General features: G+C 45.1%; 1 protein-coding gene across 1 annotated transcript in view; it reads right to left on the bottom strand.

The window, feature by feature from the left end:
- Positions 1 to 14,116, bottom strand: part of SPTBN1 (spectrin beta, non-erythrocytic 1) — a 72,814-nt gene extending 58,698 nt beyond the window's left edge. Inside the window, exon 1 of the mRNA XM_084262558.1 lies at positions 13,956 to 14,116. Coding sequence (XP_084118684.1) covers positions 13,956 to 14,064 — 109 coding nt within the window. The 5' untranslated portion in view covers positions 14,065 to 14,116. The remainder of the gene's footprint in view (positions 1 to 13,955) is intronic.
- Between the last annotated feature and the right edge of the window lie 1,168 nt (positions 14,117 to 15,284).

Raw genomic sequence — 15,284 nt, forward strand, 5'->3', positions numbered from 1 at the left:
AACCAGCAACAGAAATACCACCTTTCTAGTGGATGATTAAAATGGTTTAGCACTTCTAGGTGCTGCTCTTGGGAACACTGCACCCATCTTCAGCTTTACATAGCATCTCCTGCCCTGGCTTCAACAGCACCACTCACATTATGGGAGACCACGTGTAGAACACTCAAGCGGATGGCTGCCTCATCTCCAAAACGTATTTGGAGAAAGATATTATAAAACTGATTTTTACAGCAAAATAGCTGAAGTACAGTAGAATAAAGGAGTAACTTGGTGTCCTAATGAACCTGCAGGATGGAGTTCAATGGTCCTCCTTTTAAAAAGAGTGTGAAAAATACCTCAGTGCTGTCAGCATTTAATGCAGGAGGACACAAACACCTTATAGCTGATTTGACTACTCGGGTTTTCCCTTCACGTAACAGACAAATCACTTAATGAAAAGGAGCATGGAAAAAGCATCGGCCTGTCCCAGGACACTGACTGCAAAATTCCCACAGAAGAACAATGAAAACCTGAGGTCACTGCACTATTTCAAGTACACACAATCCTGTGGGGTCTTTGGAGTTTCCTTTAAAAAACATGAGCATAATGCAGGGAAGTGCCAGGGGTTTTTTGGAAGGGGAAAGAATTTCCATTCTTGCCCAAACCACTGTCTGTTGGCAGGGGTGAAGGCAGGGCTGGGCACAGGTAGAGAACTTGCCAGGTACTCCACTACAGAAGGCAGTGGACACATTTCTTCCTGTACTCAGCAAACCCAACAGAACGAAAGAGTTTTACAGTGGATGCCCACTTGCCTGCAGGAGGAAAAACAAAAGTAGGAAGGAGGTGGGTGGTTTGGGTTTTATGATTTCTGCTGTTCTCTCCGTTCAGCACTCCTCCCTCTTTGCAGCTCCACGTAATGCAGTTCTCACACAAGACTACCAGCAATCTGCTATTTCTGCAATCCAACTGTGTGACCAGACTGGGAACCTCCTTATCTAGGTATTTGGAAATACGAAATGGCAACTGTTAAGCAGAGATGAGTCAGTAAGGGCTGGGCATCAGCACTTGGCACTCACCACCAAGGTAGAATAATGGGTGCAGAAACCCATCTTTACAGACCTGACCTAACGCTGCAGCTGACCCTGCCCTGAGCAGGTGCATTGGACTAAATAAACTCTTCTTCCCACCTAAAGTACCCCACGGTTCTAAGAGAAGAGCTCAAGAAAGACTAGGCCAGAAGACTGAACTGCCAGTACTGCTGTGGAATCCTACTGAGGGATTTCTGAGAGCTGTGGGATTTCTTCCTTCATCTGAGACACAAGTTGAGACATTATGCGGAAAGAAAAGTCAAAGCTGTGCTATGTTTTGACCATGCTTCTTAAAAAAACTCCTGGCAATCAGAAAGAAAAATAGATGAAAGAAATGACAAACCTTTGTTGGTTTCATGTTTAAATTTAATTTCACTCTAATGACAGAAAAACATGAATAGAAAATAAATAAATCTATGATGACTGCATTAAATCGTGGTGTTAAGAGATGTTATCATTATAATTAATTGCTGTTAAATTACAATTTTCATTATCACAGAAATATTTCAAATGGAAGAACATGTATTTAAACAACCACTGTGTTGATCAGGGATTAATAATAGTTGATTTCGGAGCCTTGCTGAACAATGTGTTTAGTTCATCTGGTTTCCATGGTCACACGACAATTTAGTACTGTTAATTGCACACTATATTGTAGAGACAGACGCAGTACGCCACATAAACACAGCAACACCGCAGGTAAACCACGCTGTGGCTCAGCAAGCCCGAAACCTAAGCTAAATCCCAAAGGATGAGCGAAAAAACAGCAATACAAATATTGTAGATTACAATAAAAATTACTTTTCAAACTGAAGGAACCACAGTATACACAACATGCAGTGATTTCCAAGAAGGGAGTTTTAAAAATGAATGAATTTTAATGAGATTTGATGCAAACTGCTAATAAGAAGAATTAAGAGGAAAAATCCCTAATCTTCTCTGGTCCTAATCTGCAAACCCATCACACAGAGCTCCAGCTGAAGTCCCGGAGTAGCGTCTTTTGAGCCTGGCAGAACTGGTAACTTCACCTGTTAGCTTAGGAAAAGCTCCAGAAAACTGAACCACAGCATAAACTAACACACACATTCCAGTGCGTCACTCTGCATATTCAAGTTCTTTTTTTAAGGAATCCATCTGATAATTAAAAATAAAACCAAATACATCTTTCCTGGCGTGCCACCCCTGCTTTCTTAGGACTTGTGAGGTATGAATGAGCTGCACACATATTCTAATTCCTCACCTCAGAATTTTCCTGCTGGTCTGTCCAAGTCCAATGCAAAGGACATTTACTGATCTGCTGGTGTGGGACAGTGTTGCATATTTAAGCAAAATCATTATAACCTTTGGAATTATGCAAGAGTGGGGGGAAAAAAGAAACCTTTCCTGCACAGTGTTTCCTGCTGGTGTAGTAACTTTCCAAGGAGCACCAGGAAAAAAACCCCTTTGTTTGAAACCTTGGAAGATCTCACTGAGATTTAAAAGGTGACACAAATTTGAAGGAATTAGCTAGGTAAAGTTATACACTGAGCTCCTTAAATGTGCACCTCCATTCCAAAACATCACTTGTTTTTCTAGTCTTAAAAGTGGATTTGTGAGTTGCATGGATTGTGCAATGCACTGACTGCGCAAACTGAAGAGCATACCTAGGTACAAAGGTGCAGTGTCTGCTGAAGTTACCCACAGAGTATTAAAAAATACTCCAGATATTGGTTCACACCTTACAGGTGTGAACTGGCTCTCTAAACCAAGACCATGTGTGTGCTTATGCCCATCTTACACACCTTCATGGGCAATCAGATCCACGTGTATTTATGGGTCTTACACTGGTTGCAGTGTGAGAGCCTCATTTGTGTGTTTCAGAAGCCTGAGACATGACATCTCAATGACTCTCAGGTCTCCAAACTCACAGGCACACTTCAGCCTTGCTCAAATACACAAGCAATTCAGGCACAGGAAAAAGCTTCATGAACACACTTCTGGATATGATGCCCACACTGACTGCGGTGCCAGGGAAATGTGTTCAAAACTCAGCAGCAGGAGCTGAGCCAGAAAGGAGAGCTGCCTTACCTAGAACAGAAAACAAAAGGTGGTCTGGCATTAGGTAATTCCCAAACTACTAGGAACTGGCTGGAATCACCATGCTGATGGATACTGGAGGAGAGGTAAAGGACAGCCCCGTAGCCAGCCCACTGAAACACCACCCTGAGACCAGACATTCTAGGTGTTTCGGGGAAAGGGGGGGGAGAAAAGTGACCTCTCAGCTGCTGTTTTACTCTGTGCTGGCCCAGCGCTGCCATCCCCACCCTAGAGAGAGCAGCTCTTGGCAGCTGGTGCAGGATTGTGCTCCATCCCTATGGAGGATGCCACTGCCAGGACATGATGCACAGCTCAAGGTTTTACACATTAGGTGTCTTTAAGCTGTGTCTGTTCTCCAGGACAACCCATGACTGCTTTTATTTAGGGAAAAAAGTATCTGCAGTGAGGAACTGGCTGGAACACAGCCGGCCCCAGGCACAGAGAATACATGAGCATCTTTCAAGTTGCACAGAGCATCATTATCATGGACATGCTGCCAAATATCAGTGCGATTTGCCTGTTACAAGCAAATGTTCCAGTAAATAAAGCTTTGTACCATGGGGATTTCTGTACTATACCCTACCAGGCATCATTAGTAACACATTTATTTGGGGGGAACGACACAGAGAGGATTTAACAATATGTGATCAGCAGCAGGTTTACGGGAAAACGTACCATAGCCTTCACGTCTCAGCTCCTTCCATAAGGACCCAGGCAACAGCTTTGAGCAATCATGTCCAGACGCAACCAGCTCATAACCTGCTATTACAGGCTGCTGGATTATCAGTGCACCTGTAAAAGTGACAGCCGCCCGGGGAACACTTGGGAAATTGTCTACGAGCATTGCCAACTCTCTCAAACAGCTTCCTTGAGCGAGAAATGAAGCATACCTTCCCATTGTCAGATGAGGCCATGAGGATGAAATGCAACTCACGCCCCGCAGAGGGGGAAGGGGGTACCATTCACCTCTGAGAAAGCAAATAGCATTCCCATCGTCAAAGCTAAACCAGTTCCTGATACCCAAGAGTCTCGATGCAGTTCGGTTTCATCCGCTTGATCAGAAAACTGTGATGTACCCCATAGCCTCTCTCAGCACCTCCAGCACACAGGGGCACAGCACAGCCTCCTCGGCACAGGGAGTAAGGTAGGTGCACCCGCCTGCACTGTGGGTGCTGACACTGCGGTCCCAAGGAATTACTTTGGCTTAAACAACATGACATACCAAGCGTTTAAAGTCAAGGCCAACTCCAACCAACAAGCTCCCCATGCACGAGAATAACAGAAAGGTCAAGAGTTCAGAACAACCAATATCTGATGTCTCTAGACGCCTCCCCTATTTATTCAGAGCCTTGTTTGACTGCCATCCCATAATGGCTATTACTCATGTTAAACTGCAATCAAAGTACAGTCACATCCGCAATATCAGAGCAGTCTCTTTCGCTGCATTGCCAGACAACCTGTAAAAGCTAAGAGAAGAACACACCCGGAAAAAAAGGACTCACTCTGTACCAGAGTGATTCTGGTTTCCCTGGAAATAACTGTGGGAAGAGACTGCAGAATTAATTATTTCCCAAAGCAAACATTAGGTGATTACAGATGAGACCACCGTGTTTTCACTTTACATCACATTTTCAAAACCCGGAAACACTGTCTGGACAAACTGAACACAGAGAACCGGAGTTTGGGGGTTTGGATTTGTTTTGGAAGGCAAGGGCTGGACCCAACGTACAGTATCAGCATGAAGAAGACCAAAGAGGAGTCGTTATCTGCAAAGAACGAAGGAGCAGGCCTGAACTGAGAGACATGAAATCTCACGAGGGCATCCCTCCGTGCTGTACCGTGATGTCGTTTCACCGCCTATAACAGGGCTGCCTTGGTTCAGTTATCTGAGCAGCTCATTGGCTCATTTAAGTATCTTTATTAAACCATAGGGTTTTTTCCCAAGAAAAATCTGGGCAGCCGGCACTTACTTTGTTCAGATAAACCCTTAAATCTCTTTGTAACAATGCATTGTTTCATTTAATCTTTGCAGGCATAAGGTCACCCCTTGCTTGTGATTAGAGCACTGTGCTGCAACCCTGCGACCATGGTCTCTTCACCATCCCCTTGGTATGTAATCCTATCAGAAAACTCACTTCCCATAGAACTAAGAACAGACAAGAAAACTTAAAGGAACTAACCCCAATGGCAAACAATCCTCAGAAACATAAACCTGGCCATTCTGACACTATGCAAGGAAGAGAGGTTTGCTGTCTCTGTGGGGGACAACAAATACAACTCCAGCGCAGTATCGTTTGGGATGGTATTTCTATTTAACACAGGAAGTATTCAAACCTTTCAAGTGAGAAGCCCTGTTTGTGACTTCCTGCCCCACCCAACACCCTTAACAAAGTTTTACTAAAAGCAGTAAAGGATTGTACGTCCTACCAATTACACTCAAAACTGACCCCGTCCAATCTAAGTTCGTCATGTGCATGTAATTGGGCCTGAACTTCCAAGAGTTCTAGTTCCTATTTTTTAGGATCAAACCAAACTTGAGTGAACAAGGAATTACCTGCATTTCCAGTTACCAAGTGGCTTTTTCACAAGGTATTGCCAGATCTTTTACAAGACCTTGGAAAAGCCACGAACGCAGCCCCTAGACACTGCACGCTGCAGCGACTGCCTGCACCTCTGCTGGACTGTACTGCTCCCCTCGAAAAAGGAAAGGCCTTTTTCTTTAAGCTTCTTTCTAAGTGAAACAGTGAGGCATTCAACACAGCTCCGTGACCGGTTAATATTAGTTTGGCTACAGTAGTTGTCTCAACAAAGGAGGCTCTCAGCCCGGGATACCCTCGTTCCAGCAGCAAGCGTACAAGGTCTTTTGTGTTAACTGGGCTCTTCTGGCCATTGTGACCTTGCATTCCACATCAGAAGTCACAAGCATGAGTGGTCACCATCCCTCCTGCCTGTTCTCCTCAGAGAAATGCGGGGATTCAGCTGTATGCATTTTTAGGAGCAGCAAGTGGTATTTTAGGCTCCCATGCCGCCCTCAACTACATTCAGGCTGCCACAAAGGACAGCAGGGCCAGAATTACTTTGAGTGCAAGATATGTCCAGGATGTGAATGAAATTACGTGCTCAAGGCAGAGTTAAGAGTAAGGCCCCCTTCTCCCCAAAGCACCCCTGTTTCCATCAGGCATATGTCCTCTGCTTCTGCGTGCCAGGCCACCACCTCCTCCTTGTACTGAAATGCAGAGCTGCCGGAATGCAGAGTAATCCATGAGTTTCTTACTCTCTCCACCAATGACACTTAACTCTGAAAGGACTTGCTTTGAGTTGGGTTTGCCTAATACCAAAATAATCTTCAAGTTTGGAGTCATTACATCATTTCCCTCAGACACCACCACCAGGAAAAGGACTGTTACCTACCGTCCTCAGATACAAATTTCCAAATGAAATCTCAGATTTCATTTCTTGTGGGAAGAGCAAAGTATATCCTAAACCACCTTATTTACTTCATTCTAACCCCTTCACCGTAGCTTTTAAACTTAACAGAGATTAATGCCCAGTATCTGGCTTAACAACTTTCCCAAACCTGTCTATTCAACGAAGATAATTTATTTTCACATATGGGAAAAAAATGTCTTTGCCATACCCCGCTACTTAATAGGTGATATTTAATACTTCCCAATTCAGCTTAAATGGGAACAAAAAGACCTTCAAAGCTCTCAGCAATCAAGTACTCTTTTGATGAATTCTTACATGAAATTCAGACTCTGAGCAGAAGGGGTGCACCTACCAAACCCTGTGTCCTGTGCCAAGATACTGCAGGTGAGTAGTTTAGCCCCGGGAACAGGGAGTGGGGATTTTGTGAATCACATGGAAAATCTCTAATTTCATTTCTCTCACCATCTCCCCTAGCTTAGGTAGCACTTCATCCACTTGAATAGTCAAATCATGTGTCCGACAGAAAACAGAAGGACAAAAGAAATGAAGAAAAAGGGGGAAATGACAAAAAAGATTTGAGAAAGAACTCAGGAATGAAAGCCTACCATTGTTCTGGCTTTTTATCACCGCTTTCATCTCTGTCCATAGCCTTTTTTATTGCCACAGAAGTTAATGGCAAAACCCACAATCAATTTGAATCAGGCTCTTGGATAGGAAAAATATTTGGATTCAAGCATCTACTCCTACGTGGTGACAGAACATCTACGAGACACCGGGATGGGCTGTGGCATTTCGCTTATTTGAGACATCCAATGCAGAAGCACAAAAGGGCCGGCTCCTGTGCTGCACAGATGCCTGCACTTCCAGACTCCCAGAGCTACAGGAATTTACACACCAGTTACGAACATCACACAAATCATTTTACTGTTCTAACTCTAACAACAAACCACCCCTAGGGTATTCAAAACACCTTACTGTCCCCACGGAAAATATCTGCTTACAAGCTTTGCTTACTTCACAATTTCAGAGCTACATGAAGTGCTTCAGAATCACCCTTTTTTAAACAAAATTAGCTTCCAGAGCCTAGGGATTTCTGTTTAAGTTTCTTACACAGTTTAAAAAGGCTTGTATTACAAACATTAAACAGAAACTCAGGAGCACAGACTATAAAAAAGCCAGAGGCAACAGCTCCAAGTTGTGAATTTTCAGTTATTTCAGTGAGGAGCCAAATCCAGTTTAAATGTTTCCTTTCTCAACTGCAGCACTGCTGGTACAATACCTGACCCCGGGCTCTTTTTACCTGCCCTCTGTACCTTCACAGGTACCAAAGCCCATAACCAGAAAAGGTGCGTTTCTGGAAAGACATTTCAGAGGTTTTTTGAAAGAAAAGGCAGGAATTTGGGACAAACTGTTGTCTTCAGTGGCTACAGGATTATCAAAATCTGGTTCACTTCTCGAATAACGAGAAATTTCTGTGTCTTCTTTTGATCTCGAGCCAAGGCAACAGTTGATCCAGCGGTAAGGATGGAGTTGCCATACTGTTCTGAATAGCTCTTTACAACAGGAAAAATACAAAGTAATGTCAGACTTCCTTTTCAGCCTGAAAGGTGAGAAATAAAGTCTTTCCCAAGAAATTTCTCTTAAGTTTTCCTCAAAAATCTCATATTTAGTTTTGTACTTAGTTTTCTGCTTGTCTGTTTGGGCTTTGTTTTTAATATCATGACTAAGAGAGAATGGAAGTGAAAGTTTTGAATGGCTTTTTAAAGGTCCTGGTTGCTCTTGAAGTTTATCCTCCGTAAACAAAACTATTCCAGAACCTTCTGCAAAGCCTCCTTCCATGGGTTTGCTATACATCCTAGGAAAAAATTTAAGAAGTGTGGAGGCAAAGTTAGAGAGTTTATGTGCCGTAAAATTAACAGACAACACGTGGTCACTAAAACATGGCCTTCACTTCACACTGTACTCACCTTGTCACTCCATGCCCAAAGGAAGGACATTCCCTGTCCCGGCTGCACTGTTGAGGACTAGGAATGAATGACAGTGTCTGTCCCATTCCACAATTTCTGAGGTGTAATTGTAGGCTTTTACTTCTGGAAAGGGCAGAATGAGAAGGCAGCTCTGAGTAGCCTTGTCTCACTGATACTCTGCATCAGCTCTGTGCTGCAAGGGGATGTGTAGAGTAGAAATGGGACCAGTCAAGTTCATGAGTCCTATGGCAAGTGAGTTGCTAGAAATGTCTGTTTTAATGAAGAACCTGGACGTGTTCCCTACAACACTTAACCAGTCATTCCCCTCCAAGTTAAATCTCTTCATTACACACTCAATTAGGTGAGACGATCACTTTTATAACCTGAATATTTTAAATACTTTTAGCCAGAGAAGACTTTTACCAATACTCAGTTGTCATCTTTGTTTCTGATGATGAAAAGACCCTAAAACTGAGCCTAGCCTTCAGGTATGTCGGCGGGAATCTTCACATTGAAATCAGTGCCCAGAAACGCACATTCAAAACACTGCATAAAAAGCACTTTAGAACTCTGCAAATCAGCCAGCGCTTCCAACCAGGCTGGTGCTGGGGTGTTCACCAAAAGCAGACTGAAGTATGCCTTGACGCATGCTGGCTTTGGAATGGTTGCAGACAGCAGAAAAACAAGCAAAATTTACCAGAAATACATGAATACGTTTGCAACTTCAGTGGATCTGAGAAGGTGGAAACGAAAAACAAGCAAAAAAGTTCCATGTAAACCAGACACATTTTATCTGGAATGAAATTCCACCTTTAGGAGAAATTACCATGACAAGAAATGCCAGTGACCAATTTGGTAGACAAAGTAGGATGTCCTTCAGTTTGCTAATCACCGCCTGTAGCTATGCAGGTCACAGCTCGCAAGAGACTGAAATCCTTTAAAAGGTAAATCTTGCAAGGAGACAGGCAGCTGTTGAAACTGTCAGTTCAAAGGGCACCCACACAACTTCAGAGGATGCTGGGTGCAGCAGCAGATCTCCCTGCCCCAGCGCGGACAGCACTTCAGGAGCTCCCAAACTTGTCAGTTCACACTGGGAGCTCCCCGCTTATCCTTGAGCACAGGCAGGGATTTGGGGTAAGATTTTCTTGCAGGAAAAGCTGTGGGGAAGCCCTGCTTCAGAACAGGAAACCAGGAACATTTTCTGGGTGTCCTGCAGCCTGGAGGGGAACCAATCTATGCATGTTGATCCCTATATTATCGAAGCCGATTATCACTGAGCACTTAAGAATAGAAACTGCATGTGTCTTTTTATGCCAAACTGAAACCCAGACCAAACCTACTGGAATCACTGCAGATCAAAGAGCTCCCCTGCTATCAGAGCAAGGTTTGTTGCCCCAGACACCTGAGAGACCCATACAATGCCATTTTGTTTCCTTGTGCTGTGTAGCCACAGGCAGCCTTTCATCCCATGAAACAAGAGTTCAGAACTGATCTAAAGCCGGCTTAAACATCCTCGACAGGAAAGACAGCTCACCTTTCCTACAGGCTTAGACCACTGGTCACTACATGAGGTGCCAAGTTTTGCGAACTGTACTTTTCCTAACGTGGCTTAAAAGCAGTAATGAAATAAAAGCCCTGGTCACTAAAACACACTGGACTCCCACTAAGAGAGGGAAGTTTGCAATGTGGAATGCAACATTTCAAAAAATAAACAAAATCAAAAGGTACCACAAAGCAGGGTAGGTCACAGAGCTCCTCTGGAAGCTGCCTCTCCTCTGGGGGTTTATCAGGAGCACCAATCTACCTCCCCCCGCCCCCAGGAGTTTACATTTGCAATTTCACACCCAGGGCACAGCCTCAGAGCTGAGGCCCAACTTTCCAATCACACTGCTGGAGCAGATAAAGTCACTGGGCTCCTGAAGGCCAGAAATGTTAATAAATACCACACTGTCCTGTTAACCAGCTGGGAAGGTGCTGGTGAGCAGCAATGATGGCAGTGATGAAAGCTGTTTCTCTGTGGCACTGGCTCTCCATGGCCTTTGCTGTGGAAGGTGATACACCTGCAGGGATCTACTTCCAAATTCCTGACTTGCATTAACCTCTTCCTGCCAGCTCCTACAGCCCGTCAAGCCAATCCAGAGGATCCCACCAAGTTAGTGCAGCACAGGTGACAGCCTCGGCTTGTATCTTACCTGGTTTGCTTTTCACTTAATTCCCTTGACTGAGCAGGACACATCTTCTGCTATGACATACCGCGCGTAAGCCACATGGCAACAGGTTCTCCACAAACAAGTTTTGGGGTCCTGTCTTTACTTGCAGAATGCTACTCCAGCCCTGGAACAGGATCTCTTTCTACTGAACAAGTGGCCATGAGAACCAAAACTCCACACCTAAGTTTAAGATGATAGCAAGCACTGATACCATCTCTCACTTATCATTCCAGCACTGGGCGAACTAACCATAATAAGAACTTACCGAAACTTAAAAAAGGAAACAGAACTTGCTAAAGCATTTTTCTCTCCACGCCTATGCTGACATTCTCACAAGGACTATGTTAAACTTGCATTACCATGCACAAGACTTCAGGGTTTGACACAAAGACAGCCTTGATTCACTCCTAGCAGTGTGTTCTGCCACATCCCGCTTGACTCCTGCCCATCACAGCAAATGAGAGCTGGGGTATCCTGCAAGGTGACCCTTCCCAGGTGCAGAAGGAACCTGCCTGGTCCCTTCCATGTAGTCCCACAACTTGCTTTAGGCTGGTGACACAGGGCTGGAGAATCTGCTTTAAAAGCTCCGCCATCATCACCAACTGAACAGCAGTGGCATTTAAAGGAGTGCAATGTTGGAGGCCTAGTGGTCACTTACCATCCGAACTTGCTTTGACCCCAGCATTTTGGGGCAGAATCAGCTTGCCTGCTAGCTCCTCTCTTCTTCTCACATGAAACTGCCAGTGTCAAACCTAGCCCTGCACCTTAGGATGGAGAAGACCAAAGAACACTACCCTCCAACCACTGCTGATTAATACTTCTGCTTCATGCAGGGCCTGAATACTTGCTCTCTGCTATTGCAGGCACAACACTATGCTCGTAAGTGCGTTTTTTGAGTACAACTCCCACCCCGCCCTAGATCTGAACAGTACAATCTCATACAAAGCTGTGGATTCACAAGAAAGCTCCAAGGAGTGTGAAAAACAAGTGGCAAATTCAGTGTGGGAAGAACATGAGCAGAGGCTACAGTAACCCTGCATGGTGTCAACGCTGGCGCTGAAGACCCAGAGCCAAGAGGGGCGAAACATTTATAAAGGAGGCAAACACAAAAATCAAAAGGCAGGAATGCTTCAAAAGGTACTTTTTACTAGAGACTGAAGGAGGTTTGAAACCTATTTGCTCTTGTTTGTTTGCACATCTTCACAGGTAAAGAGGCAAACTGTGATAAATTTCTAAATTAAGAATATTACATCTGTTCGGGCCACCCTTGCTGGGTCTGAGGCTGGGTGCACTGGGCAATGCCCAGTGCCACACAATACCAGCACTTTTGCCCCAGCTTTCTAGAAAGGGGACTCAGATCACCTCAGAATTTTGTAATTCCAAATTAATGACTTTTTAGATGTTCTCCAAACAAAGAGCCATTAATCCAAGGACAGGTATGTTCTGTGCCAGCACAGTTAACCCACTCCCTTTACAACACACACCAGTTTGTAGGGTTATTTAGCATTTCACAGGATATCTAGTGCATATTTTCAAACGTTTCCTGTACCTAAGCTCCACCCTGAACAAGACCATTGATGGCACGATTTTTCGAGCCCCTCTACCTTCTCTGGGAATGTGGAGCTACCAGATGGATAGTCAGCCGCTAAGTCCCTCCTTACAACTGCAGGAGAATTTGCTGTGTTTCGTTTCTTTTGTTAGAGGAAATTGCAGGACATTTAAGGGGAGCACTGCACTTTTTTTTAAGCCAACCCAGTGCATTCCACCAAGGGAAAACTCACTTTCTGTGCTTTCAACTGCGGTCTGCTTTCCTCTTTCAGTGCGATGTAAACACACAGATAATGGATTCCTGAAGCAGTGACCCTGAAAACGATAAAATCTGCCTTCTTTAGACTAACTTAACCAGCAAGGAAAGAGGCGCAAGCCATTAGGTTTTTTGCTGTGCCACAAACTTACCTCGTTCCTTTTAGAGCCAGTACCGCAGCCTACGATCTGACAGATGTCCAAGATAAAGCCTCTAACGTGTTCCCTCCTGTGCAAGTTTGGAGCCTGGATTTTCCATGCCTTGCCTGAGCAATATCTACGTTGCCAGCATTTAAGATGCTGTCATTTTATCTTACTATACCCAGTGCGCAGCCATTACTGTGAGCCAGTTTACAAGATAAACAAAGTACTATGAATGAAAGATTTACTTTTTTCCTCCTCAAGCCAACAAATATGACCGTTCTTTGCTCTTCCCCTCTCTCTGACAGGAACCACAGAACCACACACTTGGGGAACAGACCAGAGTGAAATAAGAAACATGCACATAAGGGCTGAGCCGCGCTGTACTCTGGCTGCCCCGGGATTATGTACGGAGTCACATGGAGGTAGAGGAGGAGGAGATTTGGTTTTGGTTAAGAATCCCTCTTTTTTTTTTTTAGTTTTGAAACTGCAGTGCTAGTGCTCATTCATCCCTGGGACATGTTTACGCAGGGAAACGGCTGAGCTTGTTTTACCCTGTCTGAGGCAGGCAGATGCTGGGCGCAATCCTCCTCCGCCGCACTGTCGGAGGCCTACCCATCCCCACGACCGTTCCCCAACAGAAACGGCTGTTTCCTCACACAGATAGCGAATTTCATGGGGAGGCACTACAGGACATTTGCCCTCTCTAAAAGTAGAGTAATACAACAGGATGAAAATTTGTAATGTTAAAGTACACAAATGCTTTCTCAGAGATCTACAACGTGAACAACATGAGCAAAGTCATTTGTCTGGCAATTACGCAACTATTCTCCATTTGAAGAAGTTAATCCACCCGCCTTTGCAGGAGGTATGCAGGCAGTCAGAAGGGGCTCTTGCACTGCTGCACCCAAACAAAACTAGGTTTTTATGATTAATTTTCATAATTCTGACTGCATTTTACTTAAGGTTAAAACAGACAAAACCACTTCATCGCTCTCTCCCTTATCGTTCTGAGTTTTTCTGGGTTAGTGCTCACCCGTAACATGGAGCGGCTCAGACGCTCCACAAGGCTGAGGAGACCTTCAGAAATATAAAAGCCACATAGTCCCTCTTATAAGAACACAAAGCTTTTTCCCACAGCACCACTTTGGCCTCTCTCATCAACACTTTGATGCAACACAAACAAGCCCAGACTAACATGTTTACAGGGATCATATCGTAGCAACACCTACAGAAAAAAAAAATACCCAGCACGGGCTTACCTTGTAACTGCTTGAATCTTCCTTCTAACTGGTTATAGTTATAAGGCACCTGAGCTGCATATCCTGGGGACAACGGCCCGGGCATACTGGTTGATTTTTGTAATTCCATTTACAGGTAACACAGGGATACGATGAACTGCAGCATAAAGGAACCACAGGTTTCTCTACCACACATCCAAGCAAATCCCAGCTTCCTCAGTAGTTTGGCTTCAGTCCCGAGAGAAAAGGCTTTCACTGAGCCCTAAGTAAATAGCAGCTTCGGTTCAAAATCCAGCAGTGTGGGTTGGCGGTAAGCTGTCTGTAACGGATTCAAACTTAAAGCACCCCAAGGGGGTTTTCGGTGGGGTTTTTTTCCCCTCCCAGCTCCACTACCGTAACTCTCGAGTGCTCGAATCTGGTTTCAAACGCTCGCCTGGCTCTGGCGAGAGGAAATCAAATGAAAGCAAGCCTGCGATTCAGCCCAAAGCAAAAGCAGCATGGAACCACGCGCTGCAGTCCCTGCCAGCGCTTCCAGGAGCCGCGCACACCTCAGACCTTTCTGCTAGTTTGTAATATAATCAGCAGCCGCCCGGGTGACGGGCTGATGTCACTTGATTACCATACAGCTCCGTGGAGGAAGCGAAGGCTGTACCAAGGGCGAGGGGGCGGTGGAGCCAGGGAAGAGTTGGTCGGCTCATGCAGTGCTTGCAGCAAGTTCTTCCGCCGGGTGCAGCCCGCGCCGCCCCGCGCCCTGGGAGGAGAGGCGGCAGTGGGGACCCCAGCCCTCGCTCCCAGCGCGCCGCCACGGCCGCAGCACACGGTGGTATCTTCCTGAGCAAAGCTGGTGGAATTACAATCTTTTGTTAGGAGCCTCATGTAACGGAAAAGTCTCAGATTACTATCACATGAAAAGGAGGGCACTTCTCTTTATTCATCTGCAAGACTCTTCACTTGAAAAAGTAACCCCCCCACACACTGAGCATCGCTCATTCAGTATTTAGCAACGGGAGAGGAGGGGACGCAGAAAGGTGCACGCTCCAGGACACTGGGAACAAACTAAAGCTGCGGGCAAAGGTCCTTGCAACGGTCAATTCCTATCTCTTCATTTTATGTCACTGGTCGATACTGAGGATTTCGACATCCCTATGTATGTATGCCTGCATGCATGCATGTATGTGGCTCCTCACCCATTTATCAGTGTGCTGCAAGTTTAATGGTTGTCTGGGCTGTACACGGGGGAGGCAGGGGTGCTGTAATGTAAACAGGGGTGCCTGATATCCAACTGGCACCTTAATACCCTCCTGTAACATAAACGTACACAGGAGTGCAGCAGTGGGGCTAGGAACTAGA

Source organism: Gallinula chloropus, assembly GCF_964237585.1.
Source record: "Gallinula chloropus genome assembly, chromosome: 3".
NCBI classification, from domain to species: Eukaryota; Metazoa; Chordata; class Aves; order Gruiformes; family Rallidae; genus Gallinula; species Gallinula chloropus.